This window comes from Lissotriton vulgaris, chromosome 11, assembly GCF_964263255.1.
Source record: "Lissotriton vulgaris chromosome 11, aLisVul1.2, whole genome shotgun sequence".
NCBI lineage: Eukaryota > Metazoa > Chordata > Amphibia > Caudata > Salamandridae > Lissotriton > Lissotriton vulgaris.
The window spans coordinates 57947116-57974577 of record NC_141699.1 but is presented as its reverse complement, the minus strand read 5'-3'; the positions used below and the strand labels follow the sequence as shown (position 1 = coordinate 57974577).

Sequence of the window (27462 nt, the reverse complement as noted above, 5' to 3'; positions counted from 1 at the left end):
CCAGGCGTCGACATGTGGCGGGACTACCTGTAAGCGCCGCCGTCCTCGCTTTGGCTTCGGCCTTCTTTGCGGGCCGGACCAGGCGAGAGAGAGAGAGGGGGGGGTGGTCGGTGGCTGAGGCAAGACAGCCCCCCCCGTGGCCTGCAGGGCAGCAGAAGAGGAGAGAAGGAGAGGCCATCACGGTTTTCTGGGTCGTCCGCCCCACAGCCTCCCCTTCCGACTGCGGCCAGGCGAGCCCCGCATGCCTCGAGGCCTCGCCTTCCGGATGGGCGTAACCGCGGACCTGTTGCACTTCGGGAGTTTCCGGAATGGGGGTAGGTACCTATTGATTTGTATCTATTTCATGTGACCGTTATTTGGGCGTGGTGGGCAATGAGGCAGACATGTTTGGAGTAGGAGTAGGCAGCGGAACCTAGCTACCTCGTGGCTGTCTTGCTGTCAAATTTTTCGCCATTTTATATTTCTTATTACGAACTGTTTCTTATGTTACTTATTTTTAGTGAAGTCAAAAGCTCATCAGGGGGTTACTGACTTAGCCCGATTTCTTTTTTATTTTTATTCTTCTTTTCCTTAGCGTGTTTCGAGCTAAAGTTTCTTGTTAATAGGGTACGGTGATCACTTCATATTTTTATGTGTCCTTTTCATTAGGGGTACTCCTGGACGGACCAGACGAGTTACCTCCAAGAAATGGTCCGGGGTGGAACGAGATTATCGATCAAAAGGGGAACATATATTCCTTCATTAGGGTATCATCCTGGACAGACCAAACGATGTACTTCCACTTACTAGGGTAGCCTCCTGGACGGACCAGATGGTCTACTTCCACTAAATGGCCCATGAGTGGGGAGCATATGTCCTCCATAAGGGTAGCCTCCTGGGCGGACCATGCGAGCTACCCCCAAATAAACAATCAGTGGGGAGTGGGTAGGACTGACGAATTCACAAAGGGGCATAACCTACCCTTTACTACTTGCAAAGACTAGACAGAATATTTCTATTCCTCGTTGTTTGCAAATAGAAAATACCTCAAACGAAACAATTCCTGGAACAACAATGTCCAGGCAACCAATCAATCAGTGGGGAGAAAAACAGGCATGACGGATTACAACGGGGACAAACGTCTGCATTACCTGCCCTTCGCTATCCATAAAGGAAGACAGAATATTTCTATTCGTCTCTGTTTGTAGACAGGGAAGATCTCAAAGAGCAACAATCGATTATTAATCGATTCCAAACAATCAGTGGGGAGAAAAGTAGGCATGACGGATTACAACGGGGACAAAAGTCTGCATTACCTACCCTTCTCTATCTGCAAAGAGGGGCGAACGTTCCAATTCACCGCCGTTTGCAAACAGAGAATGTCTCGTTCTCAAGAAGAGAACCAATATTTCAAGTAGTATCCAAAGCTAAATGAACCAATAACAACAATATCAGTATACAAATACCGATTCCAATACAATCAATCAATCAATCAGGTGGATAGAACCACCCTACCAATCAGGCGTAAAAACACCCTACTTAATCTTACCCGGACCGGACCATGCGGATAGTTCTTCGTCTTCCCCCTCCAGCGCCCGATCGTTCTCTTACTCTATGCAGCATTCCTGTGGGATTCCAGTCAGGACAGTAGGTCACTCGAGAGAGGTCCGTTCAGAATCGGTGAAGTTCATTTAATCGGCAGCCGGACGAGGGCCCTCTCAAGGCAGGTATACTCCGATCATTTAGATATTCACCTCATCGTCTGGATCTCTCTTACTGGACCTCATGTCACTGATGGACCCCGCGTTGGGACGCCAATTGTAAAATGTGAGTCCATACTGGTATCGATGCCCGGATGGCTGGCGCAAGACGCCTCTTAGTTTCCATTCTGAATAGTTACCAAATAAAGAGACGGGCGCTGGAAGCAGGAGTCACAAGAACAGGATTTATTTATCATGAGGAGAGCCTGTCATTTCGGACACGAAACACAGTGTCTTTCGGGAGGTGCTCTAACAAGTGAGCTGCAATGTCGTCTTTTATACTTTACAGAGCACTTAGCATTACAATCATGACATTGTGAAACACAAAAAGGACATCCCCATGATCCTTGTGTCAATCCTACCCCACATATGTTCACAATAGGGACCCTTGACCTGCTGATAAGAGGGGAGGGTAATCACGCAGCTGAGTGTTCCGCCAACTTTTAGGATGTGTGCGCCTGATCATAGCCCAGGGGGTGGGGTGCCCAGGATCAATAGTGGGTCCTTTGAAGAGGAGTGATTCCATACAATAAGCAGTAAACAGTATCTCCTGGCTTAGGCAATGACCTCAGACATGTGTGGACAGTCAATCGCCGAGGGAGGGTTTACTAACAGACGGGTTATTCATGAAAGGAGAGGAGGTGCTGGTCAGGCGCGGCCGTGACTCCAAAGGACAGGGTCTTGCAGAAGAAGAAGGTTTATGACTTGCCTGTGTGAGGGAGAAGGGAGGGGGAACCAGGGTGGACACAGGGACAGAGTCGCATAGAGAGAGAGAGAGGTCTTATGACTCGTGCGAGAGAGAGCGGGGGTAGTCAGGTGCAGCTGGGGAGGGCTATGTCAGCTAAGGCGAAGGATGCCTCTTCAAGAGGGAACGGGGGTTTGCGTGGGTCAAGCAGGAGGGTCGTCTTTCAGGGCAGGGTCGCGCAGAGGGAGAGGGTTTCATAGTCTATGCATGTGAGAGAGGGAGGGGGGTTCAGATACGCGCAGAAGGGAAGCCGGTGATTCTAATGAGCAGGAAAAAGGCCAGGGTGCCTAAAATGGCTGTCATGTACATATGGGTGCGGGCTTTTACTGGCAGAGTGATGCGGTCAATAGTTTACGGTATTCATGGTGCTTACAGGGAGAGGAGCGGGAAAATGGAATAATGAACGCTGTTTATGTACATCAATTTCTCAAATTTCCACACTTACAGATGATGACTGGACTGAGGCTCTTGCCAGTCCTAGGGGTTCAGCCGTGTCCTCTAGATATAGATTGATCCAGTTCAAATATCTTCACCAAGTGTACTACACCAACCTCCGTCTCTGGAAGATGGGAGCTATTCCATCCCCCACCTGCCTCCGATGCAATTCAAGACAAGGGTCCTTTCTCCACACGGTCTGGGCTGCACTGCACTACAACATTTTTGGTCAAGGGTATTGTCTTGTCTTGGGGTGGGTGCTAGGCTGGGACCTCCCAGCAGATCCTCGATTAACCCTTCTCCATAGCACAGAAGATATTGGGGGGAACAGATATAAAAGACATTTGCTATTTTTAGGACTAACATTGGCCAAGCGTGACAAAGCTCAACATTGGAAGTCCTCCTCTCCCCCGGGGGTGGCGGCATGGAAATCTGCCTTGGATAAAGTATGTTGGCCGAAGTGGCGGAATTTCAGGCACGAGGCTGGCCACAAAAGCATGGAAAGATCTGGACCAGGTGGGCTGAATACCGGGGCATTGACCTATCCATCTTCCCAACATCAGTGAATCCAGACCCCCATCAACAGACTTATCATTAATGACTCTCCAATCTAATTTGCGAATGGACCAGTTCTAGACATGCCTATGAGCCTGTACGCATATATAGTGCTTCATGTGGGAGGTGCGGTGCAAGGGAGGGGGGATGTTGGTTTGAATGCTTTATTGATCCTCAGGTGCTACCCTCACCAGCAGGGTGTGTACCTATAACCTGTAATCTGTCTGAACACCGCTTTGTGGGGTTCGCCCCATGGTACGTAGTGGTAGTGTGTGGTTAAAACGCATTCTCCAGACAAGGCTGGAAACGCTAATTCTTCTACATGAACATAAAAATGATACATTTCATAGTGGCTAAGCAGAAAATCCTCTTGATAGTATGCTTAAATAGTTAGTGAAGCACATGCTCTGAATGTACACTGCAGACCTACCAAACATCACTGCATCGATTGTCTCTGCTAGGCATGGTTCAAAGATGTATAGTTAAGAAAACAAGCTGGTAATGTTGTGCGGGCGTGAACGGGAGTAGTGGCGCGCGCTTGTGGCTAAAAGCAAACTGGTGGCTGCCTTTGGTAGCACTTTAAAAACCCGCTTACTAAATGTCTCACCAGTCCAGCGCATGCGCTGGCTCTAGCAATACCTTAAAAAACCATGACGGGAGCAGCATATGACAGCCCAATTAAGAAAAACATGAGAGCTCTGTAAGCAGAAGCAACCACTTCAACTCATCGAAGTTGGACAGGCAGCCCCGTAGTTGGGCAGGCAGCTGCAGATTTGGGCAGGCAGCTGCAGAGTTGGGTATGCAGCCGCAGAGTTGGGCAGGCAGTCGCAGAGTTGGGCAGGCATCCGTAGAGTTGGGCAGGCAGCCGCAGAGTTAGGCAGGGAGCAGCAAAGTTGGGTAGGCAGCCGCACAGTTAGGCAGGCAGCGGCACAGTTAGGCAGGCAGACGAAGAGTTGGGCAGGCAGCCGCAGAGTTGGACAGGCAGCCGCAAAGTTGGGCAGGCAGCCGCAGAGTTGGGCAGGCAGCCACAGAGTTGGGCAGCGAGCTCGATAAGTCACCGCTGTTTAGATTGTGGCAGAATCTAAAATATTATTATCAGCACCTTGATCCTGGACCCCTGTGGTCAGGTTTTTCAACAGTGAGCCCGTGCATCCCTGGGGCAGCAAAGGCAGACTCCCACCGAGGGAAGGACGCAGGTGCACACCAGCAGTGCCAGGATTCAAAGCACTCTGATTCGCTGAGCTAATCTCAGGGCTCCATACAAGACACTGATAGCAAGTGTGACTTCACTTTCAAAAGTTAAAAACAGACATAAAATATATTTATGTGAAAAATAGTAAAAGAGCTGTGTCAGGCAGATGTTCACCGGGCTGCTACTGTAGAATGTGTGTGCGGATGGATGTTTTCCAATGTTACTGACACTTTGCTGGTGCTACTGTACTACTACGTGTCTGTGATTATGACTGGTGACTTTTTCATTAGGAAGATTTGCCAAGTCCCACCCTCCACTTGCTGGAACTTGAAGACAGGTATTTGGGTTCTACAAATAGAGTGGAGGTTTGAGCTGATCATACTGGTTCGTAAAATGTATGCAAACAGGCTGGGTAACTTTACTACATGTCACAAACTTGGATCTTATCTCCTAGATTTCACTCCAGTACAGCTATAGTGGCAACTGGTATCACGCCTGCGGCGGGACCCTGATCAGGAACAACTGGGTGATGACGGCTGCTCACTGCGTGGACAGGTAATCAACGGAGACAAGACAGGCAGGAAACCGATTCTTTCACTGGAAAGGAAACAAGCTTCCGGGGACCGGTTTCTGGCATTACAGCCGTCTTCGGCCCGGCTTGCTTGAATCCTGATGGTGCAGTGAGCAAGGGACTCATGTCTGAGCATACCCTTCCACGCTTATGGTGGACAAAACGACTCAGAAAAGGGTGTGGTGATGGACAGAGTACCTGAATTAAGCAGACCACTCCTACCCAGTCCAAAGATCAGAGCTTGATCCATCACCGTTTTTTAGCTCACTGCACCATCCCAGCTCAGAACCTGGCTACATGCAAATTAGTCTGACCCTGGCCCAGTGCATCATGGGACCAGGGTAGTTACCCTGAGCCTTACCTGTGGTAGGGAGTGGAGGACTGTGCTTGTAGTTACCTGAGTCTTACCTGTGGTATGGAGTGGAGGGCTGTGCTTGTAGTTACCTGAGTCATACCTGTGGTAGGGATTGGAGGGCTGTGCTTGTAGTTACCTGAGTCATACCTGTGGTAGGGATTGGAGGGCTGTGCTTGTAGTTACCCTGAGTCTTACCTGTGGGAGGGAGTGGAGGGCTGTGCTTGTAGTTACCTGAGTCTTACCTGTGGTAGGGAGTGGCGGGCTGTGCTTGTAGTTATCTTAGTCATACCTGTGGTATGGAGTGGAGGGCTGTGCTTATAGTTACCTGAGTCTTACCTGTGGTAGGGAGTGGAGGGCTGTGCTTGTAGTTACCTGAGTCTTACCTGTGGTAGGGAGTGGAGGGCTGTGCTTGTAGTTACCTGAGTCTTACCTGTGGTATGGAGTGGAGGGCTCTGCTTATAGTTACCTGAGTCTTACCTGTGGTAGGGAGTGGAGGGCTGTGCTTGTAGTTACCTGAGTCTTACCTGTGGTAGGGAGTGGGGGGCTGTGCTTGTAGTTACCTGAGTCTTACCTGTGGTAGGGAGTGGAGGGCTGTGCTTGTAGTTACCCTGAGTCTTACCTGTGGTAGGGAGTGAAGGGCTGTGCTTGTAGTTACCTGAGTCATACCTGTGGTAGGGAGTGAAGGGCTGTGCTTGTAGTTACCCTGAGTCTTACCTGTGGTAGGGAGTGGAGGGCTATGCTTGTAGTTACCTGAGTCTTACCTGTGGTAGGGAGAGGAGGGCTGTGCTTGTAGTTACCTGAGTCTTACCTGTGGTAGGGAGTGGAGGGCTGTGCTTGTAGTTACCCTGAGTCTTACCTGTGGTAGGGAGTGGAGGGCTGTGCTTGTAGTTACCTGAGTCAGACCTGTGGTAGGGAGTGAAGGGCTGTGCTTGTAGTTACCCTGAGTCTTACCTGTGGTAGGGAGTGGAGGGCTATGCTTGTAGTTACCTGAGTCTTACCTGTGGTAGGGAGTGGAGGGCTGTGCTTGTAGTTACCCTGAGTCTTACCTGTGGTAGGGAGTGGAGGGCTGTGCTTGTAGTTACCTGAGTCTTACCTGTGGTAGGGAGTGGAGGGCTGTGCTTGTAGTTACCTGAGTCTTACCTGTGGTAGGGAGTGGGGGGCTGTGCTTGTAGTTACCTGAGTCTTACCTGTGGTAGGGAGTGGAAGGCTGTGCTTGTAGTTACCCTGAGTCTTACCTGTGGTAGGGATTGGAGGGCTGTGCTTGTAGTTACCTGAGTCTTACCTGTGGTAGGGAGTGGAGGGCTGTGCTTGTGGTTACCCTGAGTCATACCTGTGGTGGGGAGTGGAGGGCTGTGCTTGTGGTTACCCTGAGTCATACCTGTGGTAGGGAGTGGAGGGCTGTGCTTGTAGTTACCTGAGTCTTACCTGTGGTAGGGAGTGGAGGGCTGTGCTTGTAGTTACCTGAATCTTACCTGTGGTAGGGAGTGGAGGGCTGTGCTTGTAGTTACCTGAATCATACCAGTGGTAGGGAGTGGAGGGGTAGGCTTGTAGAAACTTGAGTCATACCAGTGGTAGGGAGTGGAGAGCTGTGCTTGTAGTTACTTGAGTCATACCAGTGGTAGAGAGTGGAGGGCTGTGCTTGTGGTTACCTGAGTCATACTAGTGGTAGGGAGTGGAGGGCTGTGCTTGTAGTTACTTGAGTCATACCAGTGGTAGGGAGTGGAGGGCTGTGCTTGTAGTTACCTGAGTCATACTAGTGGTAGGGAGTGGAGGGCTGTGCTTGTAGTTACTTGAGTCATACCAGTGGTAGGGAGTGGAGGGCTGTGCTTGTAGTTACCCGAGTCTTACCTGTGGTAGGGAGTGGAGGGCTGTGCTTGTGGTTACCCTGAGTCATACCTGTGGTAGGGAGTGGAGGGCTGTGCTTGTAGTTACCTGAGTCTTACCTGTGGTAGGGAGTGGAGGGCTGTGCTTGTAGTTACCTGAGTCTTACCTGTGGTAGGGAGTGGAGGGCTGTGCTTGTAGTTACCTGAGACTTACCTGTGGTAGGGAGTGGAGGGCTGTGCTTGTAGTTACCTGAGTCATACCAGTGGTAAGGAATGGAGGGCTGTGCTTGTAGTTACCCGAGTCTTACCTGTGGTAGGGAGTGGAGGGCTGTGCTTGTAGTTACCCTGAGTCATACCAGTGGTAGGGAGTGGAGGGCTGTGCTTGTAGTTACCTGAGTCATACCAGTGGTAGGGAGTGGAGGGCTGTGCTTGTAGTTACCTGAGTCATACCAGTGGTAGGGAGTGAAGGGCTGTGCTTGTAGTTACCCGAGTCTTACTCTGGTAGGGAGTGGAGGGCTGTGCTTGTAGTTACCCTGAGTCATACCAGTGGTAGGGAGTGGAGGGCTGTGATTGTAGTTACCCGAGTCTTACCTGTGGTAGGGAGTGGAGGGCTGTGCTTGTAGTTACCCGAGTCTTACCTGTGGTAGGGAGTGGAGGGCTGTGCTTGTAGTTACCCTGAGTCATACCAGTGGTAGGGAGTGGAGGGCTGTGCTTGTAGTTACCCGAGTCTTACCTGTGGTAGGGAGTGGAGGGCTGTGCTTGTAGTTACCTGAGTCTTACCTGTGGTAGGGAGTGGAGGGCTGTGCTTGTAGTTACCTGAGTCTTACCTGTGGTAGGGAGTGGAGGGCTGTGCTTGTAGTTACCTAAGTCTTACCTGTGGTAGGGAGTGGAGGGCTCTGCTTGTAAGAAACTCTGCCGCTCCCTTGAAAAGGCCTGGAAAAAAGACCCAACCACTAGCACCAAGGACGCCTTCAAAAACGCCACTCGCACACACCACCAACTAATCCGAAAGGCCAAGAAAACAGCATTCAAGGATCGACTTGACAACAACGCCCACAACAGCAAGGAACTTTTCAACATCGTCAAGGAATTTACCAATCCCTCGGCCAACTCCAACGACATCACCCCCTCTCAAGCCCTCTGCGACTCCCTAGCCTCATTCTTCCACAACAAAATTGCAGACATCCACAACAGCTTCGACAACCAACCCGGAGACCAACCCACCCAACCATATGCTGAACATTCTCCCCCCTTGAACACCCTTAACGACTGGAACCCAATCTCCACTGAGGACACCATCCGCCTGATGAACTCCATCCACTCAGGATCCCCCACAGACCCATGTCCTCACCACATCTTCAACAAAGCAGACTCCATCATAGCACCGCACCTCCGAGACGTCATCAACTGCTCCTTCAACTCCGCCACCTTCCCGGAAAGCTGAAAACACGCTGAACTCACCGCCCTTCTGAAAAAACCCACAGCGGACCCCACCGAACTCAAAAATTACCGCCCCATTTCGCTCCTTCCATTCCCGGCCAAAGTAATCGAGAAAGCCGTCAACAACCAGCTCGCCGCTTTCCTCGAAGCCAACAAATCCCTCGACTCCTCACAATCTGGCTTCCGAGCAAAACACAGCACTGAGACCGCCCTCATCGCAGCAACAGACGACATCCGAACTCTACTGGACAATGGAGACACAGTCGCCCTCATCCTCCTCGACCTCTCTGCAGCCTTCGACACAGTCTGCCACAGCACCCTTTTACAACGCCTCAGTAACATCGGAATCCAAGGAAAAGCACTTGAATGGATCACCTCGTTCCTCACCGGAAGAACCCAGAGAGTCCGCCTTCCACCATTCAAGTCCGAGGCCACTGAAGTCATCTGTGGAGTACCACAAGGATCCTCACTCAGTCCCACCCTCTTCAACGTATACATGAGCCCCCTCGCGGCCATCGCCCGCCAACACAACCTCAACATTATCTCTTACGCGGATGACACTCAACTGATCCTTTCTCTCACCAATGACCCCAGCACCGCCAAAACTAACCTACACGAAGGAATGAAAGAAGTTGCCGAATGGATGAAACACAGCCGTCTGAAACTAAACTCAGATAAAACAGAAGTCCTCATCTTAGGTACATCCCCCTCTGCATGGGACGACTCTTGGTGGCCGGAAGCCCTTGGAAAAGCACCCATCCCGACAGACCACGCACGGAACCTAGGCGTTATCCTGGATTCTTCACTTTCAATGAACAGACAAGTCAGCGCCGTATCCTCATCCTGCTTCAACATTCTTCGCATGCTCAAAAAAACATTTCGCTGGATCCCCACCGAAACCAGAAAAACAGTCACCCATGCTCTGGTTACGAGCCGACTGGACTACGGAAACACCCTCTACGCAGGTACTACCGCCAAACTCCAGAAGAAACTCCAACGAATCCAAAACGCCTCAGCCAGGATCATATTAGACATCCCGCGCAACGAACACATCTCTGGTCACCTGAAAGACCTCCACTGGCTACCCGTCAATAAGAGGATCACTTTCCGACTGCTAACCCACGCACACAAATCACTCTACGACATCGGACCAGAATGCCTCAACTCACGACTGTCCTTCTACACCCCCTCCCGCCAACTACGTTCTTCCAGCCAAGCCCTCGCCACTGTACCTCGCATCAACAAGACCACCATGGGAGGCAGATCCTTCTCTTACCTGGCTGCTAAAACATGGAACTCACTCCCCACTTACCTTCGCCTTACCCAGAACCACCTAGCATTCAGAAAGCTACTTAAAACGTGGATATTTGACAAGTAATCCCCCTCCCCTCCCTAAGCGCCTTGAGACCCTCTGAGTATGTAGTGCGCTATATAAATTCTTTGACTTGACTTGACTAGTTACCCGAGTCTTACCTGTGGTAGGGAGTGGAGGGCTGTGCTTGTAGTTACCCTGAGTCATACCAGTGGTAGGGAGTGGAGGGCTGTGCTTGTAGTTACCCGAGTCTTACCTGTGGTAGGGAGTGGAGGGCTGTGCTTGTAGTTACCTGAGTCTTACCTGTGGTAGGGAGTGGAGGGCTGTGCTTGTAGTTACCCTGAGTCATACCAGTGGTAGGCAGTGGAGGGCTGTGCTTGTAGTTACTTGAGTCATACCAGTGGTAGGGAGTGGAGGGCTGTGCTTGTAGTTACCCGAGTCTTACCTGTGTTAGGGAGTGGAGGGCTGTGCTTGTAGTTACCTGAGTCTTACCTGTGGTAGGGAGTGGAGGGCTGTGCTTGTAGTTACCTGAGTCTTACCAGTGGTAGGGAGTGGAGGGCTGTGCTTGTAGTTACCTGAGTCTTACCTGTGGTAGGGAGTGGAGGGCTGTGCTTGTAGTTACCTGAGTCTTACCTGTGGTAGGGAGTGGAGGGCTGTGCTTGTAGTTACCTAAGTCTTACCTGTGGTAGGGAGTGGAGGGCTCTGCTTGTAGTTACCCGAGTCTTACCTGTGGTACGGAGTGGAGGGCTGTGCATCGTCTAGATCTGCAGACAGAAGAAAACTTTACTCCCCACCAGGTCCAGGCCACTGGTGTATGCACTGGTTCCTGTGCGGGGGGATGGGGGGGGGAAGGGGGAGTCCAGTCATGCACACAGAGGAGGAACTAGGTCTGAATTCACACACGACGGAATCTCGACTTGGTGACTCAATTCATTTGGGTTACAATGGGTGAGGAATTACAGGCTCACCTCAACGTCCTCCTTTCCACATCCACACCACAGCGAGCACCAAACAAGACAGGCAGCTCCATGTGGAATAACACTACTACATACAGAAGAACCATTAGCCCCTACAGCAGAGTCTCAACTTTTAGCCAATCTCTACCAATGAGTAGAAATGATTCTTGTTGCCTTCTTGTTCCTCTACAGAAATTTGCCCTACCGCGTGGTTGTGGGCGACCACAACTTCCAGGTGCACGAGGGTACCGAGCAGTACATCACCGTCTCCAAGGTCGTCAGGTACCCCATCTGGAACAGCAATGACGTAACTGCTGGGTAAGGCGCTTGTATCTTCTGGCATTTGTACCACTTCACTAGAATCCTTTTTTCGCAGTATGGCACCAGAAGAGGCCGGTGTTTGAGACTAGTGGCCGGGCGGGCGGGCAGGGAGCTCGTGGCGGGGGGAGGTTTTCTCTACAGCCCTCTCCTCTAACCCCTTGACAGCACATAGCTGACTGCTCAGTACTAATGGTTGGGCAAGGGTTCAACGCTGTGATGTAAATGAGGTCAAAGGGTTTTTGATTTGTTTTTACCCCACCATCAACGTTTCGACAAATTTATGTCTATGGCTGCATGCCCGAAAACTATGGCTTATCCTTGGGTATTTTTTAGTCGATTCACATTGAAGGAGAAATTGGCTGGAATAGTTTGTTTCTCCGGCTTAATGATGTTTTTGTGTGGCTTTTAGCGGCTGGGCATTCAATGCCACATAGTACATTTCCTGTACTGTCTCCTTTAATGTCCTTCTGCTTCTGACTCAGGTGATCTCTTCCAGGTATGACATTGCTCTTCTGAAACTATCTTGGAACGCTGTTCTGAACAGCTACGTGCAGCTTGGGCGTCTGCCTCCCGCTGGACAGGTCCTTCCCAACAAATATCCCTGCAACATCACCGGCTGGGGCATGACCACAAGTGAGTATTTCTTGCCTCAGGTGCACCCTGCGGTATCTCAGGCTCATGAAGCCTCTAGGAGAGCACACTCTGGCTGATTTACTACGTGTTGGGGCAATACAGCACTGCACCCAAAGTTGCTATGCTGGGTTGCATCAAAGGTTGTGAGAAAAACAGAACAATATCTAATAAGATATGGTCAATCAATCAATCAATCATAACACTTGTATAGTGCGCTACTCACCCGGAAGGGTCTCAAGGCGCTTGGGGGAAGGGGGTCGCTACTGCTCGAACAGCCAGGTCTTGAGTTGTCTCCTGAAGGCGAGGTGGTCCTGGGTCAGCCGAAGGTGGATGGGGAGGGAGTTCCATGTCTTGGCTGCCAGGTAGGAGAAGGATCTTCCGCCGGCGGTGGCTCTTCGGATGCGTGGTACGGCGGCGAGGGCGAGGCTAGCGGACCGTAGCTGGCGGGTGGGCGTGTGGAAGGTCTGGCGGTCGTTGAGGTACTTGGGGCCCAGGTTGTGGAGAGACTTGTGTGCGTGGGTGAGGAGCCTGAACGTGATCCTCTTGTTGATGGGGAGCCAGTGCAGGTTCCTCAGGTGGCCGGAGATGTGGCTGCATCGAGGGATGTCCAGGATGAGTCGGACGGAGGCGTTCTGGATGCGTTGGAGTCTTTTCTGTAGCTTGGCTGTGGTTCCGGCGTAGAAGGTGTTTCCGTAGTCCAGCCGGCTGGTGACGAGGGCCTGGGTGACCGTCTTCCTGGTTTCGATCGGGATCCATCGGAAGATCTTGCGGACCATGCGGAGGGTGTGAAAGCATGAAGAGGAGACGGCATTGACTTGTCTGGTCATCGAGAGGGAGGAGTCCAGGATGAAGCCCAGGTTGCGTGCGTGGTCTGTCGGCTTGGGGGCGGTGCCCAGGGCTGGGGCCCACCAGGAATCGTCCCAGGCGGAGGGTGATGGTCCTAGGATGAGGACTTCCGTCTTGTCTGAGTTCAGTTTCAGGCGGCTGTTCTTCATCCACTCGGCGACGTCTTTCATCCCTTCGTGGAGGCTGGTTCTGGCGGTGTCGGGGTCTCTGGTGAGGGAGAGGATCAGCTGGGTGTCGTCGGCGTAGGAGATGATGTTGAGGTTGTGTTGGCATGCGATGGCTGCGAGAGGTCTCATGTAGACGTTGAAGAGGGTGGGGCTGAGTGATGATCCTTGCGGGACGCCGCAGATGACTTCGGTGGCCTCGGAACGAAACGGGGGAGGCAGACTCTTTGTGTTCTTCCAACGAGGAACAAGATGATCCTCTTCAATGCCTTCTCTTGGATGCCGGTGGTGCTGAGGCGTCGGACTAGGGTGCGGTGGCAGACAGTGTCGAACGGGGCGGAGAGGTCCAGGAGGATGAGTGCCGCTGTTTCCCCGTGCTTGTGGTGCTTTTTTTCTCTCCCCCAGCACTAGCTCACTTTAGGCTGCCATGCAACAACACCCCAAATTTGCACCATTGTGCAAAGGAGTATGCATTCTGCCAAGCACTGGTTTTGTACTGGAAGATGAACATTCCAGTGCAAAAACTATGCTTTAATAGTGCTGCCACTTTGTATTTGACCTGTACAGCGCAGCACACATGCAAACTAAACAAATCTAGCGACTTTTCAAAGTTGATCCATTGGTAAGCATTTTTGGTGCAAATCCCTGCATGCAAATGTTTGTAGATAAGGTTGTGTCAAAACCCATGGGTAGTTGCGTGGGAACGTCCATGCACGCCCCCTTGATTCAAAGTAGCACAAAGGGGCTCAAATTAGCACAGAGAGCTTTACTTTAGGCAACCTTCCCATGCAACTCATGATTCGCGCTTGAAGGTAAATCCCACCACAATACTTTGTGCCAGGTTTGTGTAATTTTTATAAAATGTTAGTAAACCTGGGCCTTGGTACCTAAATTCTGGGAAGCTGAGATGGGCAAGTATTCCCAGCAAAATGAGAACTAGTTAGAAATCGTTTCAACATTCTGTTACTTTTGCACTTGATTTCTTCCTCTTTGTTGAAAATTAGTGTCTCTACTAAGTGGACCAAGACCTTCAAGGCTGCAAAGATGTGAAAGCAGATCCTCTATATACCAAACTGTTGGACCCGGCCTCGTGGCGTGGCCCTCGCTGACCCCCATAACCCCAGAACGACGGATGGAACTGAATCCCGTCCCCCCAGAACTATACACGAGACTCCTACACCGGACATGAGACGACCTCCAGACCGCGTGCCTGCACCCATGCACGTGACCATCATACTCCATGTTTGGACACCCCGGCCAGCCGGCCGCCTTGTTCCCTTTCGGCAGCCTCTTGCCGCTCCTGGCTGCAGCTGTGCGTGCGCGTCCGGCGTGCCCCAACCCGATCGGGGGGTGAACGACTCACCAAGTACCCGAAACCAAGACTTCTATCACACCTCCGGCCCCCTTCCGTGGAACTGGTTTTCCTCACACCTCCAAACCATCCCTGGGGGCTGGTTTCGATCGCACCCTTGGCTTCCTAGCGAGCTGGCTCCAGGCCTTGATGAGCCTCTGGGATCCCCTGGACGCATGGTCCAAAAGCATCAAAGACCCAACCGCCCAGACAATCGGGCGCCTGACCCTCGGACCTCCGGCCTCCTGCCTCTGAGGGTCCGGACATCAAAGGGCCCCTGGACTATAAGACAGCCTACCGTCCATCTAGCCCGAAGTTGTATCTTGGACAAGAAAGCCCTGCTGATCTGATCGTGGCTGACCTTGAGGAGAACAGACTCTGACCCACCGAGCCCTGCTGACGTCGTCGCGGCTCATCCTCGAAGCTACGGAACTGAACCACCGAGCCCTGCTGACGCTGTCGCGGCTCCCTCTCGAAGAGTAAGACCTGAACCATCGGAGCCCTGCTGACCTCGTCGCGGCCCACTCTTGAGAACGAGAGACTCCTGCTATCATCCTGAGCCCTGCGGACGCTGTCGCGGCTCTACCTGCCTACGAGTACTACGGAGTACTCCTGACCAAGCCCTGCTGACCTCGTCGCGGCTTGAAGAACCCTCTGGTCCGGCTGGACCATCAACGCTACCCTCACGATCATCTTGAACAGAAGTGAGTAGGACAGCAAGTACCATCGCCAGCCCCCGTACCCCCCAGTTCGAGGATTGAGAACTGTGCGCAGGGTGCGTGGCGTGCCTACTGGCCCTCTAAGACTGTCCCGCTTCCCCGTTCCCTTGTTACGAGACTTTCACGATCCCTCGATCGCTGTATATTGCTACCTATTTTACTTTGATAAAGTTCATACTTGATAAAGATTCACGGTGTGGTGTCCGTTCGTAAGTGTGGTGTATCGACAGTGTGTACGATCAGTCCTCCCCGGTGAGGACCATCCCTCGGTAAGACTCGGCAGGAATTGTGGGAGAGGAGGTCTCGGGTGGTTAGGAGAGTCATCTTGACCCCCGGGGTCACCGCCTTCCAACACAAACCCTCACATAAATACACTTCTTTAATCCACAGACACAAAATATCCTCTTCCAGTCCCCCCATCTGTGGTTTTTGCATAGAAGCATTATGCAAAATATGGGATGCGTACTCAGATCCTTTCAGACCAAGAACCACAGACAACACCCATTTGGTTTAAACATGGCCCTGGACCTCCTTCTAATTTTAGATTTTCATTATAATGGGAACATGATAACTGAGTATGTGCATTTTATTAGTTCATGGTTTTTAGCCAGGACCCATGCAACCCTACTGATGTCCGAGTGAGCATCTAAAGAAAGTGTGAGGTCTTCTACCCGGGCACACATTCTTCCCATCTCCAGTTCATCCCTCTTGTCTTGAGAGTTTCATTACCATGGATGATGCGGGGCACCATGCGGATGCGGAATGGACCATTCCCCCGCTTCCCAAGTGAACAAGCCTTAATCTGGCAAAACAAGAGGAATAGTTGAACTATTCCATTTGCCCTCGAATGCCCACGAATGCCCTGTCTAAACAAATGATAACCCCACTTTGCTTGTGAAATAGAGACCTCTGTCTAAATTCCTCACTATTGTGAAAATTGATCACATTGAAAACACAATATAAGCATTAGACTTAGTTTTTTAATTCTACAAAAAATGACATTCACGCTTTCTATTCATGTAAAGAACAGGAAGAGAATGTAGATTGACTTTGTAGAAAAAACTGTACCCAGCATGTAAACAAGGAAGAAGGAACTAAGGGCAATAAGCAACCATATTTCTTTGCCTTTGTTGAATTAGTTGGACACTGGATCCCATGATATCTCACTGACAACAGTAGCAGGAGCGTCGCCCTACTTGAAACTCTCCCAAAGATGAAAAATAAAATGGTTTTTAATTACCATTGTATTTTTCATCCCCCGTCAGGATGGGGCCGGCCGCTGCTGAGTGACAGAAGCATGTCACTCAGCAGGGAGGAGGGTGGGCTGGTAAGGCACTGTTTAAAGTGCGCATGTCTTTTTGGCCGGCCGTCCTGCGACGGGCAACCACACATGCATACTTTAAACATCTCTAACCCAGAGCCGAGACTGAGGCCTCTCTCACCAATCCTAGGGCTGCTCTCATTCTGGTGAGAGCTGCCCTAGGATTGGCCGAGGAAGTTGCTGCTTCTAGTTCCTGTGTTGAAAGAAGAGGTCTGGAACGAGGACGATGCGGAGTTCAGGTACATTTTATTTTTTAATATATAGTATGTTCTGCTCGCACACGCCCGGCCCCCCTCCTCCCATAGATGCTGGTTGCCGCTGACAGTAGTGATCAAATACAACTGCTATCAGATCTGATCGGAAACGCTCTGCTTAATTCAACTTCCCATTAATCTCTCCTGTGCTTCTGCACATGATAGATGTTTTTTGTCATATTTTTTGATTAGTGCACATAAAAACTCAAAACAGAGCAATGCACTTCCATGTCATTGGGGTTATGTCACATGTAATATCTTAGCATTTGGTTACATTTGTATTAGTACAGCCAAGGGATAATCACTGACAAACAGGCACTAGCCTTTATGGGGCCAATATGTATCCGCCTCCTCTGTTCTTGGGGCGGGGAAAGGTGATGAAAGTTGAACAAATATATTCAAATCACACTTGTCTGTCTCAAAAGGGAGATAAGGAGAGATCTGCAGTCAACTTCTAGAATGCTACAAATCATGAGTGATGAAAGACTTGCTCTACATAAAGAGAAAAAGGCTATGTAATTGTGCCTTCTCTTGCAGCCAATGGCCAAGTGTCTGCCACCCTTCAGCAGGCACCTCTTCCAGTTGTGGATTACATAACCTGTACCACCCCTACCTACTGGGGAACCATCGTCAAAAGCACCATGGTGTGTGCTGGAGGAGACGGGTTGCGCGCTGGATGTCAAGTAAGTACTGAATGTATCAACATAACATGGGTTGTGTGTGCTAGAAGTCTTCTAAGAAAAGGCTCTGATAGCATGTATCCCATTGTTATAGTCTTCCTAAATGTTATGGACATGTTTCGATCAGTTAACTGCAAGGTACTGATCTTACTTAGGATATGATCTTCTACAGTTCTACGGATCCAATACCACAAAGAATTTGTAGGATTTTTTCTTTCAATTTTTAAGGACATTGCCTTCCTCGACCAGAACTCCAATTATTACATTTACCAAGCTATAAATATAAAGTAGTTATTGTTGTGTTGAAATATTTATTATGCAATCGTCTTCTGTCTATGATCAACTGCAGTCAATGGACTCTTATTCATTTTAGTCCCCGTTCTGGAACCCTGAGTTCGTGTAATCTAAAAACCCCTGGGTTGAATCATGGAGTGCCAACTGAGCATGTTATTTTTCGAAGAATGACAAAATGAGCACCACCAAGTTGGGTCAAAACAATACCTGGTAGTTACAGCCTGGCAAATATCAACATAAATACTGCAGAGTGCCATATTGATAGCAAACAACATACAAGTATGTGCTTCTTATCTCATTTGTTTTGTTGGGGCGGCGAGACCAATGTGCACATGTCCTTAGGGCTAAATGCACAAATGACCAAAATCTAGGATGCATGACCTTTCTGAGGTCGTTTCCAAGAATTGAACAGTTTGTTCTTGAGCATACAGTAAAGCTTTAATTGGTGAGAATTGTTTCCACCAATACCCAGTCAACGTGACAAATGAAAAGTATTACTATTTTACACAGCATCGCTCTAATGGGGCTGTTGTGGAAGATGGGGCATTTTCCACAAAAAAATGTCTAATGGGACAAAGAGTAAACTCATCTGTCTGTAGTCCAACAGCCACAGGGTGCGGTGGCCTGCAAACGTCTACTATCTGACTGATAGTAAGAAAATGAGTAAAACCAAGTTGGGAAAAAACAGAGGGGCATATTATCAAGGACCAATGTTAAAATTATCGCTGTTTTATCGGCGGGAAACTGCAGCTAAAGCAGCGATAATGGGCTTGATAATACGCCCTTGTTAATTTCCATAGAAGCCCAGGTTAACCCCAGAACATGGGCTTCTATGGGAATTAACAAGGGCGTATTATCAAGCCCATTATTGCCGGTTTATCAGCAATTTCCCGCCGATAAAACAGCGATAATTTTAACACCGGTCCTTGATAATATGCCCCAATATGTGGTATTTTAAGGCCTCGTTAAATTGAAGATTAATTCGAAGTCTTGCCATGATAAAAAAAAACACACACAGATATGTCCTTCTGTTGAGGAAAAAATGTGCCTATAGCTGAATACTCAGATAACCATGTATGCCATGATGCCCATTCTGGGTTTCATCCAAGTAATCAAACTCTGTTTGTTTTTGTTTGGTTTCAAAAAAGAATTCCAGTACACCTGCATGGATGGTATGGTTTTCTTTTCATCATTGCTGGGGTAATATGTGCACATTAAAAAATTACTTATTTGATAGTGCATTGTCCTCAAAGAGCAATGGGGGTATTTTTCAAGAAGGTCTTGGGAGCCAAAGTGAGCCCCATTCTCAATGGGAATCCATGGCATGACTGCAGGAGCATCTGAAATCTGCTAGAAATGTGGACATCTTTCAACCCATGAACTCAATATGCCTCAACCATTCTGTATCACTTGAAGTTTAAAATAATCTGTGTACTTGATTCTTAGGGAGATTCCGGTGGACCTCTTCACTGTGCTGTCAGTGGTGCTAGCTACATCCATGGAATTACCAGCTTTGCGTCCTCCAGTGGATGCAACATAAAGAACAAGCCAACTGTGTTCACCAGGGTGTCAGCCTACATATCTTGGATGGACAACGTAAGTTTGATGCAGAAGGCTCATGTTGATTAACTCACGGTGGCATCAAAGAATCAGACCTGATCATAACTGAAGGCAGATGAGGGCTAGTGGCTAGGTTGGGGACTGTGGAACAAGGAAACCAACAATCTTGATTATAATCCTGGAGGCAGCGTTGGGCCAAGTTGTGTTATCCTGGGCAAATCAAAGAATTTTCTGGCACATCTTTTCCATTACCTTTATTCCAGTTAATAGAGCTAACCATTAGGTTGGATGTTATGACTTGAAGGGAAAAAATGGGTTCAAAAAAACTGTGAGATATAAAAGGGAGAGAAAAAAATAGCTGGCAAAGATTGTTGTACTCAAAGTATCTGAAAATAATCATAGGACCCACAGCTTCTTCTAGAATAATTTTTGTTTCACTAGTCACACATTCATAAATTAGAATTACATTTTTTTTATAAATTCTTACCTGAATTACCTTAATTTTGTTATTATGCTTGGTAGACATTAGGTCCTGATTCTTGGAGATTTTGGAATCCTAACATCTAAGCTGTTGTTTTGTCCTAGTTCTTATAGCTTTTCAGGTAGCATGGACAGAATGCTGCACAGTGCCAGGCTGTGTAACAGTGAAAGGAGGGAAGTGAGGTTAGGTTAGTTCAGCAGAGAAACACAACAGATCTTTATGGCATGTAGGTAGGCAAGCATGCTGCCACCTTGGCAATAAACACTGGAGCAGTTGGGCTTCACTGGGGCAGTTACCAAGTGCTTCAGGACAAAGTGTATGATGCCCTTGTATCTATGTGCGACACAATTATAATTTGCTGATAAATGCCTTTCTTTTCTTTTAGGTTATGAAGACAAACTGAATGCAACCAAAGTCTGAGACGTGCGAGAGACTCCTCTGGATACTTGGGTCTGGCTGACCGGATGTTCCAACATGTTTGGATTACTGTGTACCAGTGGGAGATATGTATAGCTCTCAGTAATAATTATAATAAAGTGACAGACTCAGATGAATGTCTTCTCTCATTCTTTGTCCAGCTGCTCTTGGTGTTATTAATTAGTCACTATGCAGTAAGCCCATAAAACATCTAAGAAGATACCTTTTAAGTATAGTCAAACTCAACAGCTGTCGAATTTTCTTCCATTACCGACATAAATTAGCTTACCAGATCAATACGGAAACTAAAATTAGGATACTTACAAAACTATATGACCTTAAAACATCTAGCAGAATACCAAATAAGACTAATGCAGTCTGTTTATATTTTGTCTCATTTCTCTTCCGCTACAAAAATACATTTCATCAGTGTGCTGATATCCCCTCAAGGTAGATCCATGGGCAGTGGTTAGTTTGCAAAAAAATAAGTGCAGCCCATTTTTCCTGTTAGTGCCGCCTAAAACAGAACCAACTACTAACCATGAAAGTGGGAAAAGGATGTGGCATAATGGCCAGAGGTGATGACTTTAGAGCTAGGGAACCAGGTTCGAGTCTCGGCGTCGGCTCAACATCCTGTGATTCTGGGCAAATTGAAATCCCCCCGTGGCTACCATAAATAAATGTGTCCTTAACTGGTGCTCATGAATGGTGCTGAGCGCCGGAAACCACCAGCTCAAATTAAGCACTGTCCATTGGGCTGCATTATGGATAGAGTTCACTCTCCGACTCTACGTTGTGGTGCACATGCTGGCCGCAGAGCGTGACAGAGCGCCTTATCACAGTAAATGCACTGTTCACACTGCGGGCGCAAACCCTTCATTGCGCTGGGGCCAGCTCCTTAGTCTAAGACGAAGTGGATGCTTAAAGCTGCTGCTCCGCATTTCACTGGTCAGGGGGCTGCAAACGTTCTGCCTTTTAGAGGGGGGCAGACATCTCTTAAAAGATGTTCATACCCCCACTGAACTGCAGTAAAGCATGTACAGCATTCTGAAGCATAAAAAATGGATCTTGTTTGAAGCGTCAGGGTGGAATACATATAACCTCAGCACTTAGCATTGTAAATTTCCATTAAGTATGTTAAGTTCTGATTTCATATTAGTTATATAGCGATAGATTTTGTTTTGTCCTTCATTTTTTGCTTCACTCTGTACATAAATTCAGAAACGAGGGCTTTCAACAGACTTTCCCAGTCATAAAAGACGGATGGGTTGCTTAACTATTCACCTACGTGGTTAGTAGTACTGAAAGCTGAGCTTTTATGTACCACTGGCCAGGTGATACTTTGAATGCGTTGTATTCACCATGGCACAGGGCCTCATGTAAACAAGGCAGAGTAGACCGGCTTTGGTCACTTGGCCAATCCACTCAAGTTCTAGTTGAATTTGAGCTTGTGGAGTCTAATTACACAGTTTCAACAACTTTCTAACAGCTTTTGTTGTGACTCCGTTTATCTGTTTATTTAGTCTGTCAAAGAAGGTCGGAGACCCTTAAGATAGTAAATGATCACGTTGGCCTTCCACGCTGGTAAAGGTCCCCCGCTGTGCCACAAGCAAAAATCTTCATGAGCGTCTAAGTGCTTGCACTGTTGCCACTGCTCCTGGGATTACTTCCTTAAGATGTCCTTTCCAATTTCAACTCTAGTCCATCACTGCTTCTAAATAACAACATTTGGTCACCTGCCATACAGGAATCTTATCGAGGGCCGGATTTACAGTTTTACTAGGGCTACAAAATACTGCAATTCCTGTTTTGTTTAAATTTATTTTAGTTTATTGTCACTTTTTATTCTTAACGTGCATTTAGAAGCCTTCGAGTACAATAAAGGTTCCTGTCGAGTGATATAAAAATAGCTTCTAAGGCTATTTAATGGGTGATTTCAAGACTCTGTTTATAGGATTTTATTTCATTCAATGTAGGGGTAGGGTTGCGTATATAAAGAGAAAATAACAATATAGCCATTATGCATCTTTATCTTAATGTGCAACCACACCTTACACTAAGAAGGGCAGGGGGAATGAGAGACATCATTGGGCTACCTCTGCTTGCACTCTCCCAATTGAATATCATTATCACCAACAGCAAACGTGTCCAACATGAGGTCAGGTGAAACGTCCCTGTTTCCTCGATAAGGGAGGATGCCCCTTTCTTGTGGCATCCAATGTGGTCTGGTGTTTGCTTTTATGTGAAAATCCAGCATGATGTATTTTAAGGGTCTTAGTGTAAAAAAACACTAACTTCTCAAAGAATACAAAGTTTATCTTAACACCCCATCACTCACCTACCGCACCACTCTCTATGAAGCCTGCATCACTTTAGGGGCTATAGCTCATAATGGAGGATATCACACGTCGCTGATAAATGCTTGTGGACAATGACGGGCAGGACGTCGGCTATGCACCATGAAGCAAAGAGACACTTCAATGCTTGAAAGGTGGATGCAATATGCAGCTCTACTCTCAGCCACCATGTAGGATCAATGACATGAGTTAAATAAATTTGCAAAGTACTGTCACACTTCATATTGGTTCAAATGCTCATAAACCTGCCCAGATACATAGAAGCACTTTGAAGGGGAAAACCTAATTTTGTCATTCTGTGGCAATCAAGGACAGAGAGCAACAAAATGAGAAAGAGGAAATACGTTTGTTTTCAGTTGTCTCATAGTCATATATAATTATGTACATAAAACGTGCCATCCGAAGCTTGGAACAAGGCCTGAAAAAAGGATGAAATACGATTTATTTATAAAATCTGAATTCCACACATAAAATCATATACTTGCATTCATATACATCAACAGGGTTTCGACCTACATGGAAGTTAAAGGGTCATCATCAGGAGGAGGGGAAATGTACTGGAGAGATACCTTAAACTCCTTTCAGGGAAATACTTAACCAGAAGAGGGAACCTTTTATCAAATTGATCCCTTTTCAGGTAAATGATTTTCCTGAATGGAGTTAAAAGTATCTCTCCTTTAACCACTTCTCCTTGAGCATGCGCATTCCTTTTACACTGACCTAACAAATATTCTCCTGGTATTTTCCAGTTTCATAGACACCTCCAGTGCTCAGCAAATGTTCTCCAGTATCCTGAAGACTACCCTATACCTTGCATCAGGGCTGCAACGCCATTGAACGCAACATAGACACATTGAATGTAGATAAATGAATAGTGACAAATAAGGACTGTATGGATATTAACAATTGTACAATGTATGATTTTCTTTTTGCCAAGTCTGTCACTCTATTCTCCTTTTTTGATCACATGTTGGGCTCCTTTTTTCCTTTATTGGCACCATGTAATCACTTCCCACACTGAATACTTTAGTTGAGCATGATTACATGTCATTTGTTCTTTGTTCTCTGTTTGAGTGTCACATGAGTATGTTTTTGTTCAATTCCATTTCTAAAATGGTCATTTTTTTCATTTACTGATTGGTGAAGTATTGAATATATCAGAATTGGACAAACTGTTTCAAAGAGATATCTGTTGTAAGCACTGTTGATGCACACATTCGATTTGCAGGTTGAACAATACAGGCCTCATTACGAGTGAAAGTGCTATTTATCGTACTTCGAAAATAATATATATGGATATACTGAAAATAGTTTCTATTTGTAAATAAAGACTGAAAAACAAATATTTTGCAAAGACATAGATTCAAAAATACAGACCACCAATATCTTGACTGTAATAAATATCTCCATAGAAACATATCTATCTTTATTCAACCCCTAAATAAAGCAAACCTCAATTGCAACATATTTTAGTACTGGGTTCATTTACTGTTCCTATTCCTGTTCATATTTATTTAGCCCTTTTGTTGCTAGGTTCCCCCTGTGTTAAGTCTTTTTTTGGCTATTTGGGGTAGTTTGCACTTAGGCCCCTGTAACTTTTTAACTACATAAAAACTTCCCACACCGAAATTGGGTCCTTTTCTTCTAACATCATGGGGATTCTAAAGGTACCTAGGGTTTGTGGATTCCCCTGGAGAGCACCCAGAAATTATCCAAAATACAGCTACATTTTATTTTTTTGAAAACATGGAATACAATTCTGCAAATTAAAGCATCTGTGTTTTTCCCTGCATATGGTATCAACAAAGGGTTTGTGGGGCTGAAATTACAATTTTCCCAGCTTTCAGGGACTGACAGACTTTTGACAGAAAACCAACATTTTGTACACAGTTTGGGCATTTTACTGGGACATAGACTATTTTTGCTATTTTTTGTGCTTTCAACCTTCTTCTAGTTAATGGTAGAAATGGGTATGACAGTAATAATGGATCCATAAACTATACATTTTACAAAAGTAGACAAACTTTCAAATTCAGCAAGGGGTCATTTGTGTCGATCCTTCAAGGTTTCTTTATAGAAATTAACAGTTGAAAATAGGAAAAATTGAAATTGAGTTGAAAAAGACAGCCATTTGTGCCAACATTTTCACCTGTAACTTCTTCTAAATATGAAAGATGTTTGAAAGCAACACACCGTTACATCTACTGGACCTTTCTGGTTGTGGGGATATATAGGACTTGCAGGTTCACTAAGAACCCGACAAACCCAGAACTAATAACAGAGCAGCGTATTGCAATGGTTTTTTATTTTGTACCGGGTATATAGCAATTAATTTAGGAAAATAAATATAGTGAAAAATCAGGATGAAAGACACCTATGTATTTCTGAAATTGGAACAAAATATAGAGTTCAGAAACATTTGCCATTTCGTAAATTGTGAGTATCCATACTAGCATGAGAATTATAGGACATTTTTCAAATTGACTTCCTTTTTACACATTGTCTTTCATTTGGAAGGCAGAAATGCATCAAAAGTCAATAGGCAATATCTTTCTTACGCGAAAGGGTAGCAACAACTCTCACTCTGGCCCCCTGTGTTGTAAAAACAACCAGTGTATATCCTAGTTATTCCATTAATGTGCCCCTTGTGCCCTCAATGTGTGTCTCCTGCAAGCCCAAAATATCTGCTCGCAACCTTTTAAGTTCAATTGTGATTCTTTGCCTTTTATTTGAGTCATTCAGGCCACACACATTTATAGATGCAATTCGAATGCTCAACATTTTGTATCAAAATGATGAGTTCCTACACCTACTTTGACCAAAGATGACCTATTCTCTACCTGCTTGCCTTCCCGTGATCCTACATATACCTCATTAACCATTTTTTCATTTCTAGCAGTTCAACAACCTTTCTTTTCCACCCCTTCCTTCCTGCATTATTAACTTATTTAATTGTGGGAAAGCCTCCCCTTATCTAAAATTCTAAATGTCACTGGGTCTGTCACCACACTCTATCTCCCTGTTGTCACTGGTTCCCTTAGCTCTTGCAGTTCCTTCAGGTAGTTTTGAGCCTTTATTTCAGAAGGCAGCATCCTAGCCTTCCCTCTACAAATAACTTTGAGACGAGCAGGACTTAAAAGATAATCCTCAGCTTCAATAGCCTGAAATGGCGAGATCCACTGGCGAAGCCTCCAGTGCCTTTCCACTGTACAATGGCAAAAGTCAGGACTGCGAAGAACATATTGCCATCAAATGATTGCTTGGCATCTGGTCTTGCCCCATCCGTGATAGCCTGACGTAGGAGCAAGCTCCCGAAGAAGACTAGAATTGCCCTAGGTCGATCCGGCTGACCTGACGTGTTATTGTTCTTCAGATAGAGAGGGAAACGGTGCACCCGTTGGACCTCGGCACTCCAGTTCAAATTCGATAGCTCGGGGAAGGCGCCTCTCAGCAGATCCACCATGAAAGTTCCAACATCACTGCCTTTGCTATTTTTCGCTATTCCAAGATATCAAAGGTTGTTTCGACGTTGCCGATTTTCGAAATCTTCAGGATTCTACATCATATTCGTTGACTGCTTTTCCTATTGGTCCTTATATTCCTGAAATTTCCCCAATTCGCTCCCTACGGACATGGTTCTTTCCTCAACACGTGTCACCCGTTCTCCCATCTCTGTACACATTTTTGTCACCTTCCTGATAGATCCCTGCAGTTTCTTTGTGGCCTGATGTGCCATTTGATTCTCCTGGTGAGCTTCACACTGCATTTGCATAAGGGTGGCATAAATTAAGTTCATAGAGGGAGGGTTGCCTCTATGAACTTCTGATCTGACCTTCCTTCATTATATACCTGGCGTGTGGCTGAGTAATCTCATTTCAGTCTTCGAGTGGTTTCATCATTACTATTCGCTTGGTGTCTTTTGATCTTTTTCTTCGTTTTTTGGGTGGCTGGTTTGTCATGACTTTTACTTGTGGATGAGCCCTCGGATCTTGAGCCTTCCTCTGTGAGCCCAGGAGTAGATGTTGAGAGCTCAGAGTTATCTGTGAGGGAAAAAAACTCCCCCTACAGTCTGGTGAACTCATTATATTTTTCAGGCACAGAACATCCAATGGTCCCTGTGTCATTGTCCCCCCTTTGAAGGTGGATATAATACTGTGTAGAGCTTCATTCTTGTTCACTGCTAAAGTTTCCAATGCCAAATCAGTACTTTTCAGTATAGACACGCTTGCTAGCACTCTATCTACCGAAGGTTTGTCTTTAACTGAGCTAGAGTTCTGGCTGTCCTCCATCCCGAGCTGCTCGTTCCATGCCTGAGTCTGTTCCCTCTCCGGCAGGGAAAACTGCTCCACCTTCTCCCAACACATCGCCTGCCTTCCCTCACGCAATTCGGCTGTTCCTCCAGGTGATCCTGCGCACCTGCGGTTACCACAGATACTGCTGTGAAGACAGGCAAATCAGCCCCGGCGCCACCCTCCACGAGTGAGTCACCCTGAGGCATGGACTCAGAGAATGCCTCCATCTCTGACCCTTGCACCACTCCCAGCTTGAAAACCTCTGTGATGAGCGTCTTCTTCGCGCTGCGATCCACTGCAGTCCCTTTCCAACATCCATCTGCCCTGCGGCCATTCACACATCTAGCTTCAGCCTCATCTGCTCTCCTGGCTACACCACCACACCGCTGGCCAGCCGCACCTCGGCCCACACCGGCAATCCCAGGGTCATTTGCTTTAAACCCTTCGATGCTCATGACGAGCTCAGCTCATGATGAGGTACACCTCTCGTGTGCTCATGACGAGCTTAGCTCGTCATGAAAAAGGGGATTCAACAACTTTCAGCACAGGAGGGGAATAGGCTTAGCACCCAAGGTGTTAATCAACATGGGAGCCATGCCGCCGGCAGTAAGCAGTTTCCCTTGCACAGCTACTGCTAGATTTGCGGCAT

The 27462-nt window shown here is 47.3% G+C and overlaps 1 protein-coding gene across 1 annotated transcript in view; it reads left to right on the top strand.

Moving 5' to 3' along the window:
* LOC147678954 (chymotrypsin-like elastase family member 1) overlaps window positions 1–20256 on the top strand; it is a 37637-nt gene extending 17381 nt beyond the window's left edge. The window contains exons 3-8 of the mRNA XM_086944701.1: window positions 5121–5221; window positions 11316–11441; window positions 11941–12077; window positions 17270–17415; window positions 19153–19302; window positions 20133–20256. Coding sequence (XP_086800827.1) covers window positions 5121–5221; window positions 11316–11441; window positions 11941–12077; window positions 17270–17415; window positions 19153–19302; window positions 20133–20150 — 678 coding nt within the window. The 3' untranslated portion in view covers window positions 20151–20256. The remainder of the gene's footprint in view (window positions 1–5120; window positions 5222–11315; window positions 11442–11940; window positions 12078–17269; window positions 17416–19152; window positions 19303–20132) is intronic.
* Window positions 20257–27462: the final 7206 nt, after the last annotated feature.